The sequence below is a fragment of the Panicum virgatum genome, chromosome 9N (genome assembly GCF_016808335.1).
Source record: "Panicum virgatum strain AP13 chromosome 9N, P.virgatum_v5, whole genome shotgun sequence".
In the NCBI taxonomy this organism is placed as follows: Eukaryota; Viridiplantae; Streptophyta; class Magnoliopsida; order Poales; family Poaceae; genus Panicum; species Panicum virgatum.
Window position 1 is genome coordinate 6,006,089 of NC_053153.1, and position 19,435 is coordinate 6,025,523.

At 46.5% G+C, this 19,435-nt stretch overlaps 2 protein-coding genes across 2 annotated transcripts; one reads left to right on the forward strand and one right to left on the reverse strand.

Moving 5' to 3' along the window:
- The first annotated feature begins 3,260 nt into the window (after positions 1-3,260).
- LOC120689936 (malate dehydrogenase, glyoxysomal-like) lies at positions 3,261-6,416 on the forward strand. Its single transcript, XM_039972394.1, has 9 exons — positions 3,261-3,631; positions 3,733-3,951; positions 4,533-4,847; positions 4,954-5,043; positions 5,159-5,242; positions 5,637-5,672; positions 5,752-5,841; positions 5,950-6,044; positions 6,162-6,416. Exons 1-9 carry the CDS (start codon positions 3,566-3,568, stop codon positions 6,232-6,234), a joined length of 1,068 nt encoding a protein of 355 aa, XP_039828328.1. The 5' UTR covers positions 3,261-3,565; the 3' UTR covers positions 6,235-6,416.
- Positions 6,417-8,988: 2,572 nt separating this feature from the next.
- On the reverse strand, positions 8,989-16,352 carry LOC120689937. The gene is made up of 3 exons (XM_039972396.1): positions 15,822-16,352; positions 11,627-14,320; positions 8,989-9,562 (listed from the first exon to the last, which is right to left on the reverse strand). Exons 1-2 carry the CDS (start codon positions 16,311-16,313, stop codon positions 13,910-13,912), a joined length of 903 nt encoding a protein of 300 aa, XP_039828330.1. The 5' UTR covers positions 16,314-16,352; the 3' UTR covers positions 8,989-9,562; positions 11,627-13,909.
- Between the last annotated feature and the right edge of the window lie 3,083 nt (positions 16,353-19,435).

Below are 19,435 nucleotides of genomic sequence, written 5' to 3' on the forward strand. Positions count from 1 at the left end.
GGACGGCAGGGGAAGGGGAGTTGAAGTATGAAAAGGAGACGGCTGTGTTGGCCGCCCGTTTGAATTTTGAAATTTCGAAACGTGTATCGCACTGGCGCAGGAAAGTACGAGGCTACCCTTGGTCGCTTGGGCCCGCTGAGTGCTGATTCTTCATCTTCTACGCTTTGGGTAGGCCCGCAACTGTCCGTCCGGGTCGGAAGGGCTAGAGGGGCCAGGCTATCACGTAGTAGTGGCAAATGTTTGGGCCTTCTGAGGCTAAGGCCCTATTTAGTTTCCAAAAATTTTCAAGATTTCCAGTCACATTGAATTTTTGGACACATGTATGGAGTATTAAATATAGTTTAAAAAATAACTAATTGCACAGTTTAGCTGTAAATGATGAGATAAATTTTTTGAACATAATTAGTCCATGATTGGACACTAATTACCAAATAAAAACGAAAGTGCTACAGTAGCCGAATCCAAAAAAATCGCGAACTAAACACGCCCTAAATTAGTTGAGAAGCTTTTTATGTTGTTCCATGTGTCATATAATTCGTTTGGAAGAGCTTACATGGACTCGATTTTATTTCTTTTGTGCAAACCCAAGCATGTACCATGCAGCCAAGTAAAATGAGTTCTTTTTTTGGTGAAATGATTCAGGATAAATCTTTCCAAATAACCTCTTATACGATGTTTGGTTGGAGGCAATTAGTCGGAAAGAATGAAGTTTAGATGTGAAAAGTTTTAAAAATTTCCTATTTGTTTGGTGGGAATGGAAGTTTTAGTGAAATTTTATCAAATGGAAGAGGTGGTATTGAAGTGAAATTTTATTTTAAATGGAGAACGGATGTGTCTGCATCGTTATTATGGTTTAAGATTGAATCTCTCACTGCTAAACCCCACACAAAATAAAGAATATCAAAGCTTCCTTAAACCCCCACTCTTGAATCTTGATTCTCTATAGAAGACAAATAAATGAATAGAATGAAACATGAAACCCAAATGAATTCTCCCCCAGCTCCTACCACTAATTTTCAGGATGAGACTCCCCTGTTGTTACCCTTAGCTACAGACATGTGGGCCGGTTCCACGCATCAATGACTCTAAAGTTGGAGTTGCAAGTAGGGGTGGTATAAGGTCTTAATTTTTAGCCTAGATAATCTAAAGGCCGGGTCCTAAAAAGATCGGGCTCTAATCTTATTCAACTTTGAGCTAAAAAAATTAAGTGCCAAGTTGGATTATGAAGAAGTATTAAGGCCATGGTCCATTACCACCTCTACTTGCAACGTCAAAGGAATCACTTCCAAATTTCATGCCCCTACCCATCGTTTGCCAAACGGTTTTCTCCGTTAGTTTGATTTTTTTTTTTGAGAAACGGTAAGCTTTCATTGATGCAAACGGTCATTACACACAGAAGGTCAGAGAAATTCTGCCACACCATGAAGCCAAACAGATACAGAGAGATGATCAGCTGATCTAGCTAAAACATGAGCAACCTCATTACAACATCCAGTTACATGAACAAAAGAGTAGACGGCAGTAGAAGCTTGCACAACTGTTTTACTATCTTGGGTTATAATTCCTGTATGCGAACGATCATGGCTTCTAACCAGAGCTTCTGAACCAAAGAAAGACAATCAGTAGCAATTATGACATGACTGTATGGAAGCTTCCAAACAAAGAGAATTGTCTGCCTTACCGCAATAGCCTCTGCTAATTCAGGATTTGTGATCATATCAATACCCTGTCCGCAAGCAGCCAGAACTTCCGTTCTATAGTCTCTTACCACAATGCCCAAACCCATTCGATTAGCTTTTTGAAATATTGCTGCATCTACATTCATCAAAACCCATCCTTCCGACGGTGGATCCCAAAGTTTAGGCTTAAACGAGTCACACCTATTAAAAACGATAGGATCATACATATGAAGCAACACCATATCAACATATGCAAGAATCTTTTCAACTAAACAGTGGGGTGCACTTCCCTTTCTCCATTACGAACAACGTTCCTAACCTCCCAAATATGCCATAGAAATATCACAAAAATAGTTGCCTCTCTATCTGTACAGCCAGCCGAGACTTCAAAAGTCCATTGCCGAGGCGAAACAAAAGGTTTGAGCAATCTCTTAAGGCCACATCTTTTCTTCAATTCCCTTCAAATCTCAGACATATTGACAAGTGAGAAAGGCATGTTCTGTAGTTTCATCTCTCCCACAATGGCAACAGAGATCATAAATTGGGATATTTCTCTTTCTAAGCTGCTGTCCAGTTGGGAGGCAATTATGTGCCAATCGCCACATCACAATTTTCATCTTGGGAGGAACTTTGATACTTCACTTAGGCTTTGTTTGGCTCCAGGACTTTTTTCAGAAGTCCCTATCACATCAAAAGGAATCTTACTATTTTATAGTATTAAATAAAATCTGTTTATAAATGTTTTTTGACAGCTGAGTGCTTTTTTGCGAGACGAATCTAATGAGCTTAATTAATTCATAAATCGCTACAGTGATGCTACAGTAACCATTCGCTAATCATAGATTAAGATACCTCATTAGATTCGTCTCGCAGTTTAACCCCAGGGTTCTGCAGTTAGTTTTATAATTAATATTTATTTAATACTTCTAAATACTAAAAAGTCCCTAGGACTTTTTTGAAGTCCCTATTTCTAAACACCCCCTTACTCTTCCATTCTTTTGCAGTGCCCACTTGATCGATGATTCCCCTCTATCCTGTGCCAGCTCCTCATTCCATTTTGGCATGTTGCATGCCCGAACAATTCTACTTCCAGCCTGCCGGAGCAAGCAAGCGGCACACCGGCGTGCCAGCGTGCTCCTCTATCGCCGTCTCGCGGCGCCCGCGGGTTCCATTAAACTAATCTTGGCCCTGTTTAGTTGGAGCGCAAATTTTTTTGGTTGGAATTTTGCTAATTTGAAGTATTAAATAAAGTCTATTTACAAAAAATTTTGCACAGATGTGTTGTAAATTGTGAGACGAATCTAATGATGCTAATTAATCCATGATTAATTAATAATTAGCAGATGATTACTGTAACATTACTGTTGCAAATCATGGATTAAGTAGGCTCATTAAATTCGTCTCGCGATTTATAGTCTATTTATGTAAAAAAATTTATAAATAAACTCCATTTAATATTTTATGTATGTGTTGAAATATTCGATGTGACATTTTTTTGTGTGCAGGGTTTATAGTGTGGGAACTAAGATGTGTGCCGCGGCCGCTTCTTCCCGGCCCAAACTCCCGCCGCCTCCAACCCAAACTACTCGACTAGCCGCTCGGCGCGCACCTCTCCGGCAAGTAGCGACGGAAAGAAGAGACGAGCCTGCCGCTGCCGCGGAGCCATCGCCGCACCACCGCCTCCCGATCCGCCGCCCTCCTGCAGCCACAGGCCACCGGATAACGCGCGGCCAACCTTCCAAGGACGCGCGGCAACTCCCCGCCCTTCCCATCAAGAACCCACCCGAATCCCCCCCGCGGCCCCGCCTCCGCGCGCCAATCACCACCAACCCACCAGTAGCACAGCAGCAGCTCACTCTCGCCTCGCCTCCGCGGCAGGAGGAGCCATGCAGCCCGACGCCATCGCCCCCTTGCACCGCCTCGCCCGCGTCGCCGCGCACCTCAACCCGCAGGTCAGATATGTTCCTCGCCTTGCCTCGCCGGCCACGGCTAATCTACTCCCGACAGTCGAGACTGAAACGTGAAGGGTCGGTTGCTTGCTCGGTGCGTGCAGATGGAGGAGGACGCGGTGGCGCTGAGGCCCGCGGCGTGCCGCGCCAAGGGCGGCGCGCCGGGGTTCAAGGTCGCCATCCTGGGCGCGGCGGGCGGGATCGGCCAGCCGCTGTCGATGCTCATGAAGATGAACCCGCTCGTGTCCGTGCTGCACCTCTACGATGTCGTCAACACGCCCGGGGTCACCGCCGATATCAGCCACATGGACACCGGCGCCGTGGTAACATTTTCGTCCCCCATCTTTCTCGCTCGATCTGTGTCACTTTGCAGAGTGATGCCTACTAACTCTGTGACGCTGTTGTATAATCAACTGGGCATTAGCCACCGAGTGGCCCTTATGAGCTAATTATGTCGCAATTGCCGCATAACTGATCGATTTGGCATCTTGTCTAGTTTCCTAGTTGGTGTCACCCAGCTCATTATGTTACTCTATCTATTTATGCCTAGTTGGTGTCACCCAGCTCATTATCTTATCTATCTATGGTACATGGGATTGTGATGAGTCATCCGCATGTAATCACTTTTTGGTGTTCCTTGTTTGCTGATTGTTGTGATTACTCAGGCTGATGAAATTTCCGAAGTGATTAAAGAAAACATGTTTAGTGGTTCCTTCTTTTATTCAGATATGACTATGGAGTCTACAATTTCAGCAAAGCCTTTGCCTGAATCATCTGAAACTTTTTCTTTTTGAAGAAAAAAAAATCATCTGAACCTTTTTCTTTTTGAAGAAAAAAATCATCTGAACCTTGTTTCTGATGTACACTTAGTCTGGCAAATAACTATGAAAAAGTCTCTTTTCAGGTTCGGGGCTTCCTTGGCGCACAGCAGCTTGATGCAGCACTTACAGGAATGGACCTTGTTATCATACCCGCTGGCCTCCCTAGGAAACCAGGAATGACAAGGGATGATTTATTCAACAAGAATGCCGGGATTGTTCGCATACTTTGTGAAGGTGTTGCCAGATGCTGTCCTGATGCGATTGTGAATTTGATCAGCAACCCAGTGAACTCAACTGTACCCATTGCTGCTGAGGTTTTCAAGAAAGCTGGAACATATAATCCCAAGCGTCTCCTTGGAGTCACGACACTTGATGTTGTGAGGGCTAACACCTTTGTGGTATGAAGCCTAACAAAATTGCATTGCATATCATCTCTTAAAAAGCCTCGGCATATTTACATACTCAAGTACCATTGGTGTACTGCTCTCTTGGTCATTATTATAGGCTGAAGTGCTTGGAGTTAATCCAAGAGATGTCAATGTTCCTGTTGTTGGCGGGCATGCAGGGGTAACCATATTACCCCTCCTCTCCCAGGTACTGATCATGTGCTTTGCTGATGTAATAATATGGGCAGTGTTAATTCCCCATTAAGGAAACATTATCTAGCCTCTGAATATTAGGAGCTGATTTTAAACCTATTTATCTCCAGGTCACCCCTCCAAGCTCATTCACTCAGGAAGAAATCAAATATTTGACGAACCGCATACAGAATGGTGGCACAGAAGTTGTGGAGGTACAATGATATTTCAATTTTATGACCCTGAAGTTAGGCATACCCTTTTAGTGGTGGCACAGAAGTTGGCACAGAATGGTGGCACAGGAGTTGTGAAATTCTTCTAGCTGAAGGCATACCCTTTTACATGCCCTCTATGTGTTAGCATTAGTTCTAACAATATCTCAATAGTCACTATGAACTTTAAGGGAAGTATATTTCAGAATATCTGTTTCAACAACCACGAATGAAGTTGTTGGTGCCATTATCAATCGACATTTGTATAGCTCTACTTGCATATCCTGAAGCATATACATCTCTGCAATTGCCACTAGTCCAGTTTGAACCATTTCTTGAATTATTGTCGTTTCCAATTAATTCTGTCCAAGTAATTCTGTTTCCATTTGTCACTCAGGCAAAGGCTGGGGCAGGCTCTGCAACTCTGTCAATGGTATGTCATATATGGCTGCTTACTTCAGATACGTGACTACCTGAGGCAAATACTTTTACTAACACAACAAACAACTCAGGCTTTTGCTGCTGCGAAATTTGGTGATGCATGCTTGCGAGCAATGTGCGGTGAAGATGGCATCGTGGAATGCTCATATGTTGCGTCTGAGGTATCCTTACACCAGATCTGTAAATTCCTACTTCCCATCTTCTGAACATTGTTGAACGTTCAGAACAGTTCAGAGAGCTGTACTTATTTCCAGTAATCTTGGTCTCAGGTGACAGAGCTACCGTTCTTTGCAACAAAAGTGAGGCTGGGCCGTGGTGGAGCTGAGGAGATCCTCCCTCTTGGACCTCTCAACGAATTTGAAAGGTACAGTCCACTCAGTTTGTCGCTTAATAGTGCGGTTATCATAAATCTTTACATAACGGACTCTCTCAATCTAAAAAATTCCATGAGAGTAATACGTTTGCCTCTTCGGCGTTACAGAGTTGGCCTGGAAGCGGCAAAGAAGGAACTGAGCGAGAGCATTCGGAAGGGCGTCGCTTTCGTGAACAAGTGAAGTGATACGAATCGTCCCCGAGATCCTCGACCGTACATAGATGTAAGAGCGTTGTGGTATAGTGCTCCTGTACCTGTAAATATCACTTTTGTAAGACAATAGTAAAATAAGGTAATTACAATTTAGCAACCGTAACATTTCCCTTGGCATGGAATAAATCTTTCGTCTTAATTAGCAGCCAACATTGTGTTGCCCACTACTAGTGCATACTCTGGAGCTGCTTACAGTCGTCACCATGGCCGACGGGAGAAACTCGCCTAGCCACATATGGTGGTTCGGGCCGAATTGTCCGTTGGCCCAATGGGCCTTGGCAGAGGCGCTGAAACCTGAACTGACAGCCCCGTTCGTAGTTTGATTCACATGTTGTGTGCGTCTGTTTTTTTTTGGTCGTATGCTACCGCTTTCAGTGATTTCTGTTGACACTGCCACTGCCCTAAAGGCCAAAACCGAATTCTACAGGATCACAGCACATACGGGCAAGTGTAATGTGAAACAAAGCAGGAAAGCCGAGTCCACAAAGTTCTTCTCCCAGCTCAGCTTGTACTGTCAGTAACTTCAGAAGATGATGCTCTCCTAGCTAGTACAGCTACTTGCAGGATCCTATGCTGAAGAGTGTAGACCAGCTAGGGGTGGTAAAAGGTCTTACATTTTTGTTTAGATAATTTAAGGGTCGGATCTTAAAAGAGCTACGCTCTAATTTACATAATTTTGAACTAAAAAAATTAAAATTAAGTCAGATGGTGAAGACCAGCCTGTACTCTATAGACCCATCAGGGCAGCCATCACCCAGCAATGGTGTGTGCGCTAGTCATGCCACTCGCACCTGCTGCCGCTGCCACCAGTGGCGGATGCAGGATGGGAGATAAGGGAGGCTGAAACAATGAAGATGTTGATTTATACGAAGATTTAATACTGATTTGAGACTTTTGCTACAGTAATTTAAGTGTAATTAACTGCTCTTATGGGGGCTGGAGCCCCCCATCCGCCGCTGGCTGCCACGCACGGAGCAAGGAGCAAGGCTTCTTTTTCAACTGCTCCCACTCGCGCGGCACCGGCCGCTGCCTGCAACAGAAACACCCGACCACCGATCGATCCTTCGCTCGCGGCCGCGGAGCGCTTGGTGCGCGCAATCATATTGCCCCTCGACCCTGCTGCTCTGCCTCCCTGCCCGGCTGCCCGCCCGCTTGGCCTTCCAACCGTTTGACCTGCGTTCACTGCCGCCGATCGCCCGATCCTGTGCCCACTTCGCCCGGCGCGGCCGCGAGGTCGTGCCCCCATCCTCGCATGTCGTGTAGCGTGCGCATCTCGTAGCGATTCACATTGCCTGGTGCCTGCTTCGGTCCATGGAACCATGGATTGATCCGTCCGATCGGTCCGGATGGGCCAGGAAGAGAGCCCCAAGTGTGTAGACGTGTAGTGAGAAGGAAGGAAATGTTGGTTGACTTGGTTTTGTGTCGCGAAAGGATCCAAAGGCTGGCCTGTAAACGCTGCAGAATCCAGCCCTCTCCCCCACCGTCCATGCTTTCTTTGCATCCGTCTCCTTTTCCTGTGCACTTTATGGCGAGATTGGTTGCTTGCCCGCATGAATAAATATTGCACAAGATAAAAATTGTTAAATAATCATCACCATGATTCTTATTTTCCAAGATTATACTCCAATAGTCCTTAATTTATTTTATAATAGCTTAATATTGTTTTTAATATACATTAATATCAGATAATGTATACTAATTATGTACTAACCATATCATTGCTAGTGCAAATCAGTGCACCATGCAAGCCAGGTCCGCTGGAAATGGCCGCTGCCCACTTTCCTAGCCAGCATGGCTCTACCCACCCTTTTGCATCCTAGCGAGCCGGTACAGGCAATCAAACAGGGCTTGGCTTGCATCAACGGAGCTGGCCGGGCATACGTACGCGCAACCAATCAGTCCCTTACGGTGTGTTTGGTTCGAGAGCGGACTGGAACGGAGGCATTCCGTTCCGTGTTTAGTTCGAATGCGAATAGGATGGGGTTGAATAGGATGGAGCGGCTCAACAGCAGAATATTCCCGTAGATTTCAGGATGAGGCTGCTCCAAAAAAAAAAAAAAAGCTGGACGAGCTCACTCACTTCGGACGGTGTGAGCTCTGTCTCGCTCAGCTGCTATGTTGGTCCTCGGCAGACCGTGGCACCCCTCCGCGCACCTCCGCCAGCCGCAACCGCTCATCGCGGCGGGCCGCCCCTCCACGAGCTTTCACCGGCGGCGCTGCTGCCCGTTGCGGCGCGCCGCGCCTCCGTCCTTGATGCCACTCGTTGCACCTCCGCTAGCCACACCGCAGCTCGTCGCGGTGCCCCGCCCCTCCACGCGTCGTCGCGGCGCGCCGCACCTCCGTCGCTTGTCGCCGTACCCCGACCTCCGCAAGCCAGGCAGCGCCGGCCCTGGGAGGCTGGGAAGCGGCGGCCTCCATCGCTCGTCACAGTGTATGACATGTGGGCCCAACAAAATGGGGCTTAACCGAACAAGAGCCGGTTGATCCTTAACCTCTAACTAAATAGAAAATGAAGTCATTCTATCCCTCAAACTAAATATAGAATGTAGAGCCATTTCATAATCTATTATCTTATTATTTGGCCAACAAACGGAGCATTCATGTTTGCTCTCAAGGTCTAGAAATTCTCACGTTAACTAGAGAAAATAAAAGAAATTTAAATTACCCACCATTGCTATTATAAATTAAATTAGTCAGAAATACTCTTTTAACTTATTAGGCATGCACACCGCAACACGTTCCAATATGTTTATAGAAACAGAATCCATACGTACAAGAACAGGACATACGCCCGACACGGCACACCGGACAAGGCCGGATTTGACCATAGACTCAGCTAGACCATCCACGTTTACATATATGAGATAGGACGTTTCAATACGTTTGGCTTGAACACACTGTGATATTGTTGTGAACTTGGTAAAAATCATTAGAAGCTGTCCGCTCACCTCTATACTAGATGTACCGACATATAGCACGTGCGTGTCGCACGTACAGGTCGTCTGGTCCACCTTGGCGGCGCCCATGGACACCCTGCTCTGCTGCACAGACAGGACCTTGCACCCGGCGCGCCGCTCTTCTCCGCCGTCTCCGAGACTTCGACACCAACAGGGCCGCCGGGAATTGAAGTACCGCCTCACCAACCAGGCCAACGACGGCAACATCGTCGGACATGTACCCCGTGCACACAGAGAACGCCGTGGCCGCAGACTGCATACTCGGCGTCCTGGGACACCGGCTGACCGGCAGATCGATTACCCCCTCACGCGGCGCCACAATGCCGCCGGCGTGCTCTACTGAAAGACCAAACATGCGACGAGAGGAGGGTGAATAGGAGTCTCAAATCCGATTCGAAAAACCAGAGAGAAAAAAGTCCCTAAACACCTGATACATCTCAAATGGAGAGTATCAGTACCGCATAGCTCAGAACGGCTATAGTCACTAACGGCTATCGGCACTAAGAATACCCCACAGCGAATTGACGGTGGTCATGACCGGCGGTGGAGGTGGGGGGCGCGGCGGAGAGGCGCGGCGCTCCTGGCGGCCTCCGACGGCAGCGGCGGCGCTTGTGGGGGAGGAGAGAGGTGAAAGTGACGAGGAGGACGTAGATATAGAAGATGAAAAAACTCAAGGGATTTTTTGCATATATTCATGCTCCTTGAAGGGTTATGGACCTAAGTGGCACAACTTAACAAGTTCAGGGTGCCAGATTTCGATTTTGCGAGTTCGTGGGCCTAAGTGGCACCTGGGGACAAGTTCGAGGGCCGCTGGTGTATTTAACTTTTTGTGCAATTCTCTCCCCCTTGTTGACAATGCATCCATCAAGGTTCAACAATGCAAAAGAAGTGCAAAGCATGCCATGAAAAGGTTTAACCTACAAAGCTTCTCAAATAGACCAAAAGCATTGAAATATGCTACAAGTGAACTAAAACTTGAGAAGCGGGTCATAAGCAAGCATTCAAAGCCATCATGAAGATATTATGATATAATCAGGAGGCAAAAGCATGATTATGAGATTTAAGCATGTTTAAGATATATATCACCACATGAGCAAGCAACTAGCTAAAAAATCACTCTGTCAAAGATCAACTAGTTCACAAGTGCTCATACAAGGATGACAAGTTCTCAACATAAGATCATTGCTAACACATGCAAGGTATTCCTACTCATTTCCAAACTCACTGAAACCATGAGCCTACTTCTATCATTCTATGGCAAGCACATGTAACAGCAGAGCAACCTGGTGAATGGTTTTTCATTTAGCACTTGAAATAGCATGTAAACAAGCATTTCATTTGCATTTTCATATTTTGACCAAATTTAAGATGAAACATGAATGTAACCAAGGTTTATGAGGTGCCCCTTGGCACAAGTGTAGCTCAATATCAAAACTACCCCAAGAAATGCAAAGCATGCACAATGATAAGCCATATGTAAAGAAACAAGCATCCAAGCATAAGTTATCACAAGACTAGCAGTCTAAGCAAGAGCAAAAACTTAGCCAGAAGCTACTCATGGGTGAAAGACAATTAAAATTCAGATTCAAGTTAAATGCGCAGCTTCACAAGATTTCTATCGCATATCATCAAGAGCATAAGCCATGCATTGCACGAACACCACAAACTAAAGCATCAGTTCACATGAGCACATATAAATACTTAAGGTATATAAGAGAAGCTCAAAATGAATCTAATGCATAATTTACAAATGCAATGCATGTGAATGATACAAGTAGTATACAAGAACAAAAAAAATCCAAACCGAAAATCAAGTGTACACAAACCAAAATGAAAAAAAAGGTGTACAATATGATACAGAAATCGAGCAAGCCAACTCAGAAAGGGAAGCAAACTCCAAGCTCCCCTCGCAAACGAGCAAAGGTGGCTTGATCCAAAGGTTTGGTGAAGACATCGGTAATTTGGTTTTGGATAGCTACATGGTGAAGCTCGATATCCCCTTTTTCTTGGTGGTCTCTCAGGAAATGGTATCTCACATCTATGTGTTTAGTTTTGGAGTGGAGCACGGGGGTTTTGGCAACACTAATGGCACTCGTGCTATCACAAAGAAGAGGCACTCCAGAAAAGCTCAAACCAAAATCACGCAGAGTATAAGTCATCCAGAGAAGTTGAGAGCAACAGCTAGCGGCAGCAACATATTCAGCTTCAGTTGTTGATTGAGCAACGCTAGACTGTTTGCGAGAAGACCACGAAACAAGAGACGAACCCAAGAATTGACAAGTTCCAGAAGTTGATTTTTGATCCAAACGACAGCCAGCAAAATCCGCATCGGAATAACCACAAAGAGAGAGTGTAGAAGAAAATGAGTACCAAAGACCAAACTCAGGCGTGAAACGAAGGTACCTCATGATTCTCTTCACCGCCTGTCGGTGAGAGATTCTTGGTGAAGCCTGAAAACGAGCACACAGACACACGGCGAAGTGTATGTCCGGCCTCGTCGCCGTCAGGTACAAGAGGGAGCCGATCATGCTCCGGTACTCCTTCTGGTCAACCGCCTCTTCGTCTTCATCCGCATCCAAAGCTGTCGTCGTCACCATGGGAGTTGACAATGGCTTTGCGTCGGCCATGTCAAACTTCTTCAGCACGTCCTTCGTGTACTTGCCTTGATGCACGAAGGTGCCTTCCTTGCTTTGCTTGATTTGAAGGCCGAGGAAGAAGTTCAACTCCCCCATCATCGACATCTCGAACTCCCTGCTCATAGTATCTGCAAACTTGGCAACAAGAGCATGAGACGAACCACCAAAGATGATATCATCCACGTAAATATAAACAATTAGAATATCATTGCCTTGCCTGAGGAGAAAAAGAGTTTTATCAACCGAACCCATTTCAAAACCCTGTTCAAGCAAAAACGTTTTCAAACGAGCATACCAAGCTCGAGGGGCTTGTTTCAAACCATAAAGAGCCTTTTGGAGCTTGAAAACACTGTCGGGGTGTTTGGGATTTTCAAAACCTGGGGGTCGTCTAACATAAACCTCTTCCTCAATAAAACCGTTTAGAAAAGCACTTTTGACATCCATCTGAAAAAGCTTAAAACCTTTCGAAGCAGCAAAGGCAAGAAGAATTCGAATGGCTTCCAAACGGGCAACAGGAGAAAAGGTTTCTTCATAATCTATCACTTCCTTTTGGTAAAACCCCTGGGCAACCAATCTCGCTTTGTTTCAAACAACCAAACCGTTTTCACCCTGTTTGTTTTTTGAAAACCCACTTGGTTCCTATAGGATGACAGTTTGGTGGAAGTTCTACCAAAACCCAAACCCGGTTTCTTTCAAAATTTTCCAACTCCTCATGCATGGCATTTACTCAATTTGGATCAGAAAGAGCGTGTCCAACATCTCGGGGTTCAAAAGAGGCGGCAAAAGCAGAATGCGCAAAATGAGAGATCTGCTGAGTACCACACCTAGTGGTGCGTTCATGCAGGTTACCGATCATTTGTTGAGGTGGATGGCGTCGCTGAATGTGTCGCGGAGCCTGACGCTCTGAGGTAGCCTCCCCCTCAACCTCAGCTGGTTCCTCCTGGATTTCTTCTTCAACTTGGTCATGTAGGGGTTCATGTTGATGTCCTAGTGTAGTGGATGTAGATTCTGGACCATCAACAAAAGTAGTCGAGGTAGAATGTACAGGTGAATCAGCTGGAACTTGATCGACCCCATCTTCATCAGCACAATCTTCTACATCCTCTTCTTATTCTTCTTCCTCAAAGATGTCTTGTCCCAATTCCTGTTCATCTGCACACTCAAAAGTAGGGGTTGTGCAAGGCATAGTTTCATCGAATGTAACCTCACAAGTTTCTACGACTTGTTTAGTCTCAAGATTCAAAACACGATAAGCACGACTATGAGCTGCATAACCAAGAAGAATTCCATCCGAAGAACGAGATTCAAATTTATCCAAATTGCCTTGTTTCAAGATAAAACACCGGCACCCGAACGCTTTCAAGTGACTTACCTTAGGTGCACGACGATTCATAAGCTCATAAGATGTTTTCTTCAACAAAGCACGCAAGAGAATCCGATTCAAAATGTAACAAGCACTATTGACTGCCTCAGCCCAATACTTCCTAGGAGTCCTGTACTCATCGAGCATCGTCCTAGCCATCTCCACGATGGTCCGGTTCTTGCGCTCAACAATCCCATTCTGAGGAGGCACATAGGGAGAAGAAAACTGATGTTCGAGACCAAGATCACGACAAAAAGTTTTAAACCGAGCGTTCTTGAACTCTGTCCCATTGTCACTGTGAATAGCTCTAATGGGATCATATGGTCGCTCGGTCTTTAACCTCAAAATCAGATCTCGAACAAAGCCAAAAGTTTCATCTTTTGTCTCGAGAAAGTAGACCCAAGAATAGCAAGAAAAATCATCTACAATCACGAGAACGTACCATTTTCTGCCAACTGAACGCACCCGAGCAGGACCAACAGTGTCCATATGTAGAAGCTCAGCAGGGTGGTCAGTCATCACCTGATTCATAGGTGGGTGTGAAGAAGCAACCATTTTCCCGTGACGGCACGGAGCACAAACCAAATCATTTTCGAATTTCAGCTTAGGAAGACCTCGGACAAGATCCAAAGAACTCAAGCGAGATGGCAAATCAAAACTCAAATGTCCTAGTCGCCTATGCCATTTCTAAAGCTCAGAAGAAGAATTTGCAACCAAACAACGAGAAGGTCCCAAAGAGGTAGAAAAATCAGCACGGAAGATCTGACCCTCAGGGATGATCATACACACAAGCTCACCCTGGGAATCAAGAATTCGTGAAGAACCACGTTTGAAACGCACCTCAAAACCTTCATCAAGCAATTGAGAAACTGAGAACAGATTGTAGCCAAGAGGTCGAACAAGTGCAACACGTTTGAGAGTAACATTATCACTCACCTTGATCGCACCTTCAGAGATGATCTTACCTTTGTTGTTATCCCCAAAAGTGATGTACTCCTTGGTACTCACCGGGGTGAGGCTGGAGAACCATTTAGGATTTCCGGTCATATGACGAGAGCATCCCGAATCAATCAGCCGCATGTCCTCCAGACCTCCGACCTGCATTAGTAGCGAGAAGAGTGAGCAAAGGCACCGACACTGGGGTTAGAAAAACAAGTGTTGTACTAGTGTCGAGCCATCTGCTCAAAAGTGGGGTGAGCAACATCCACAAAATCACTTCTCCTCTGAGGGCGACCACCACGCGGGGGAAAGCGTGGTCCATCGAACCTCGGAGGTCTAAAGCTACGGCCGTGACCCCCAAAACCATATTGACCATGGCTTGGATCATGTCTAGCGCCCTCACGTATCTCTCCTCCACGTCTATGCTGCTCTCTTAGCACCACTCGGAGGAGGAAACTGCCTAGGCCTATGTACACCATGGACAGGGTGGTACAAGTCCTGGTTCCTCCACTGGCGCTCCCGTCTCTCAGCTCTCTTATGACGGTAACAAAACTCAGCTAAGTGACCATCTCTCCCACAATGCTCACAGTGAAACCTTACTCTCTCAGACTGTGGGTTCACTCTGGGTTCAGGCTTCTTGGTCTGTGGGTCAGGAAAGGTGAAAGCTTCTGATTTACTAGCTGACTGAGGCTTTGGTTGAAAGGGAGGACTGTTCTTAGCGTCTGAGGTTGTGCCACTTGGAATCCACACAGTGGGTCTAGGCATTCTCTGAGGCTTTGGATGTTCATGGGTAATGTCTGGGAGAGTATCAAGCTTGTTCTTCAGGTGATTTGGTTTCTCTACCCAGATAGGTTTCTTTGGGGTTTTTGGAGGTGGTTCAGTGTAAACACCATCTTTGGTAGGGATAGGCTTGGAAGTGGAAGCTTAGGTGTCAATCTTCTCAGCACACTCACCGACAAGCCCATAAACCCAATGATGATTCAAATGCTCAATGATCTTACCAACCCTAAAACCATCATGCCGTTTGAACTCACTGAAAAGCATGCCTAGTTGTGGTTCCCTACTAGACACCCAACTCAAAACAATTCTCAGATATTCATTTTCCTCCTCAGTTAAAGCTTGGATAGCCCTCAACTCATTCAGCTCATCCACTCGGGCTAAGCACAATTTGCACTCTGGAACACTTGATTTCTCAAGTTCTCTTATCTTAGCCCGAGCCTCATCAAGCTTACTCTGGAGAGTGGGACAAGCGTCACAAGCAGATAACAAAACGCGACTAGCCTTAAGCTCATCCAAAGAAGCCAAAGCAACATCTCTTTCTTCCACCAAACCAGCACACTTAGATTGCAAAGCTACTAAGTCAAGCATATGAGAAGTACATTCAGAACATTCAGAAGAAACAGACTTAGACTGAGCAGCTTTCAATTCATCAAGTTCAGAAACAACAGATTTAAGCAACTCAATTTCTTTAGCAGCATTTTCCAAATCAATCTTAAATTGAGTATGCCAAGCTTTGGTGTCCTTAATGAGCTTGTTGCGGTTATTCAAAGCATAAGTGAGAGACTCAACCTCAAGAACAAGTTCATCATAAGTTCTCACCTCGGACTCATTCTCAGAATCGCTGCTCAACCTCAAGAACAAGTTCATCATAAGTTCTCACCTCGGACTCATTCTCAGAATCGCTGATGTCGTCGTTCTTCTCATTTTTGGAGTCCTTGGCCATCAAGCAGTAGCCGTTGGAGTTCCGGTTGGCAGCGAAGTAGCAGAGGCCATTGAAGTTCTTGACGGCCTTCTTCTTCTGCTTGATGACGACTTCCTCTTCGCTTGAACTTGAGTCACTGGAAGTGGCGTTGGAAGTAGTAGAGTCGTCGTGGTCGCTCATGGTAGCAGCGAAGGCGCGCTGCTTGCGGTACTCCTCCTTGTACTTCTTCTTGTTCTTGTGACCCCCCCTTCTCGTGGCTCTTCTTTTTCTTGTCGGGGGACTTGGACTTGTACTTGTGGGAGTTGTACTTGCCTTTCTCCTTGTTCGGGCAATCAGCAGCAAAGTGACCCAGCCGGCCACACTCGAAGCAGGTGTTCTTGCTTCTCCACCTCTCCTTGTGGTTGTTGCTGAACCGCTTGATCTTCTTTGCGAACAACGCGAGCTCATCATCTCCAATTTCCTCCAGCTGCTCCTCTGTCACAGAAAGCAAAGCAGACAAAGCAAAGGCACTTGGCCTTGAGTTAGCATTAGCAGCCTGCCCAAAACTTGTTACAAGGGCCAAGGAGTTAGGATCCTTCACGTGACCCTCATGTTTAGTTCTGGGTTTAATATCAACCTCAGTTGATTTCAACTTGGAGAAAAGCTCAGTGGTGGAAAGAGTTTCATACCCAGCAGACTCGATAATAGCATCAACTTTTGTGCCCCATACACTTCGATCCAAAGAATGCAATAATTTCATTGCCTGATCATGATCAGTGTAGGGCAAAACAGCAACATTCGCTTTCATTTTGTTCACAATCGAAACAAAGCGCTGAAAGAGGGTATCAGTGGTCTCGCCGGGCAAATGTGAGAAGTTCTCGTACTCACGGCGATAGGTCTCGAAAAGACGAGCCTTCACTTGATTAATGCCCTCGTGAAAATTCTGGAGTGTGGACCAAATCTTATTGGCAAGAACAAGATCCTCCACTCGATCAAACTCAGCGTGACAAAGACTTGAAAGCAAGATATCAACAGCTTTGTTGTTTGCAAAATATTTGTCTTTCTCTTCTTGACTCACGCGATTTGGAGGAATTATGTAAGCCTCATCTTGAATAATTTCTCAAATACCCAGTCCTCTACTTTTCAGATGGGCTCGCATGCAAGTCTTCCAGTATTGATAATCCGTTCCATCAAAGTAGGGAGGGGCATTCGAGGAAGAGCTGTGAGTCGCCATAATGGATCACAGAACCGATTAAGGCAAGCAAAAGATCCTAACCGGCTCTGATACCAATTGAAGGACCAAACAGGCAACCAAAGAGGGGGTGAATGGGAGCCTCAAATCTGATTCGAAAAATCGGAGAGAAAAAATTCCCTAAACACCCAATGCACCTCAAATGGAGAGTATCAGTACCGCATAGCTCAGAACGGCTATCGGCACTAAGAATACCCCACAGCGAATTCGAATAACTCACGCGGAAGCACGACAGATAGAAACTCAAGCAAAAATCGTTTGCACAAACTCGCGAGCGACACTGAGACAAACATCGTTGGGAAGCAAAGCCACTCAAGAACTCAAGAAAATGATTAGTGCACTGGTGAAAAACAAGTTAGAGAGAGTGGAAATAAATCTAGCTAACACAAGCACAACTAAACTAATTTTTGTTTTGTTTTTCCTTTTAACTTAGCCCTAACAAAAGCTAATTAAAACTTCTCAAAAAGAAAACACCCTAACTACGCATGCAAGGATCTAGCAGAAGTTAGCTGAAATTACCATGAAGAAAAACTAATTAAATCTAGCTAATTAGCAAGAAAAGATTAGTATTAAAGAAATTAGAGAAGGGAGAAAACATGCTCACTGTGCTTGTGCTGCTATCGGCTTGCCTTGGACCCTGCACTCGTGGGCTGAACAGCTGCTAGCGCTGCTGCCCTTGCACTGCACAGCTGGCTGTCGCTCGCCGCTTGCCGAGAGCAGCGCCGCCGCCAGCTGCTGCGTTCCCCAGCGCGCGCGTGCTGCACTACACTTGGGCCCTCTGCACTTGCCGCTGCAGCCCCTGCGCAACTCGCGCTTGCATGCTAGCACTGCTGGACGCGCCAGCCAGGACCGCTGCTCCTGCTTGCCTGCGCACAACAACCAGACCAAGCGAGATCCAAACGAAAACCAAAGGGAAACAACGAATTGAATCAAAATCAACCGCCCCGAGGGCAAGAGGAGGGAAGGGCCTCCATTCCCAGCGAATCCATGGTACAAGGTCTCAAATTTCCATCACAAAATCCTAACCCTAGGGGAGAAGAGGGAGGAAGGAAGAACAGAACAGGGAGGGGCGCTCCAACACCAGAAAACCAGAAGGAAGGGTGCTAGTCGTCCAGTCCAACCATGGAAGATGACCCCTATCTTATCTCTTTAGCTCTCCACACAAAAAGACTAAATTACCCCTATTCTAATTAGCTAAGATAACCACCCACGCAGGGGCAATACAGTCCATATTTTTGTAGACGCATCGGACGGGCACGGCTCCTCTTCGACTTCTCTTCGCCTCGAAGCAAGCTCAGATATGATGCCGCGTGCCCTCCGCCCGGTTCTTGACCGCGCCAAGTCCGCCCCCGGTTTTGCGGCCGAAACCAGGAAACCAGACACCGCTGATGGTTTTGAGGCCCAAACCATCGAAACCGTCCGTCTCCGCTTGGCCGCCACGCGACCTCGCTGATGCCGGCACGTGTTGGACCTCCCGCCGCGCCTTGACGCCTTCGAGTCGTTCGTGCGCGCCCGCCGCACAGGCCGTCTACTTGACTCGCCATCGTCCTCGCCGACTCGGCCCACGTCGCCACATCCTTCCATCATACTTTCTTGTCGATCCGTGCACCATGTGGGCCGCCCGTGACTCCGCCCGGCATCTTCGGGTCCCTCGGCCCAAGTCTACTCGCGTTCATCCCCGAACCTTTCACTTGGCCTTCACCTCGCGCCGTCGACCACCGCGTCGCACCCTGCACCTGCACTTCACAACCAAGGCAAGCATCAATACGCAATGGTTGTCAATCACTCATCACATAGGGATGACCACCACTGGTCCTCATCTACCAAGCATTCGGGAGCGACAACTACACCAAGAACCTCACGCGATCGCATCCACCAACGGGCGTCGTCCAGTGGATGGGGCCGGTGCCACGTCAAGGGCGTGTGCGGGCTCAACAACTACTGCGTCCTCGGCCGCGACACACAGCCCAATTGCAGCTGCAGGTGTGTAAGGATCACCGGGGTGTCCGACCCTAGAGGGGGAGGGGGTGAATAGGGTCGCTAATCGCTTTTTAACCTAGGGCTCAAACTACTTGCATAAGATAAACCTAACACGTCCTACGCATGCTAGTTATGACTAAGGTTTATCTATGCTACTCTCTACTTACCTCTAAAAAGACTTGCAACCTAGCTAATCCTAATCAAACTAACTAGGAAAGTAAAGGTAGAGTAAGTGCGGAAACGTAATGCGGTAAGTAAAGAGGTAAGTGCAAGAGGGATGCAAACTCCCGAGTAGACACGGTCATGTAACGTGGTTCGGCATAAACGCCTACGTCCACGGGACACCGAGGCTCTTCCGATC

Bases quoted from the DNA above. Each gene is read 5' to 3' on its own strand.
- LOC120689936 (XM_039972394.1), top strand. From the start codon at position 3,566: ATGCAGCCCGACGCCATCGCCCCCTTGCACCGCCTCGCCCGCGTCGCC. The intron at 3,632-3,732 runs GTCAGATATGTT...CGGTGCGTGCAG, and splicing joins CCGCGCACCTCAACCCGCAG to ATGGAGGAGGACGCGGTGGC. The intron at 5,842-5,949 runs GTATCCTTACAC...TCTTGGTCTCAG, and splicing joins GCTCATATGTTGCGTCTGAG to GTGACAGAGCTACCGTTCTT.
- LOC120689937 (XM_039972396.1), bottom strand. From the start codon at position 16,313: ATGATGAGCTCGCGTTGTTCGCAAAGAAGATCAAGCGGTTCAGCAACA. The intron at 14,321-15,821 runs GTGAGAACTTAT...CTACTAATGCAG, and splicing joins ATTCTGAGAATGAGTCCGAG to GTCGGAGGTCTGGAGGACAT.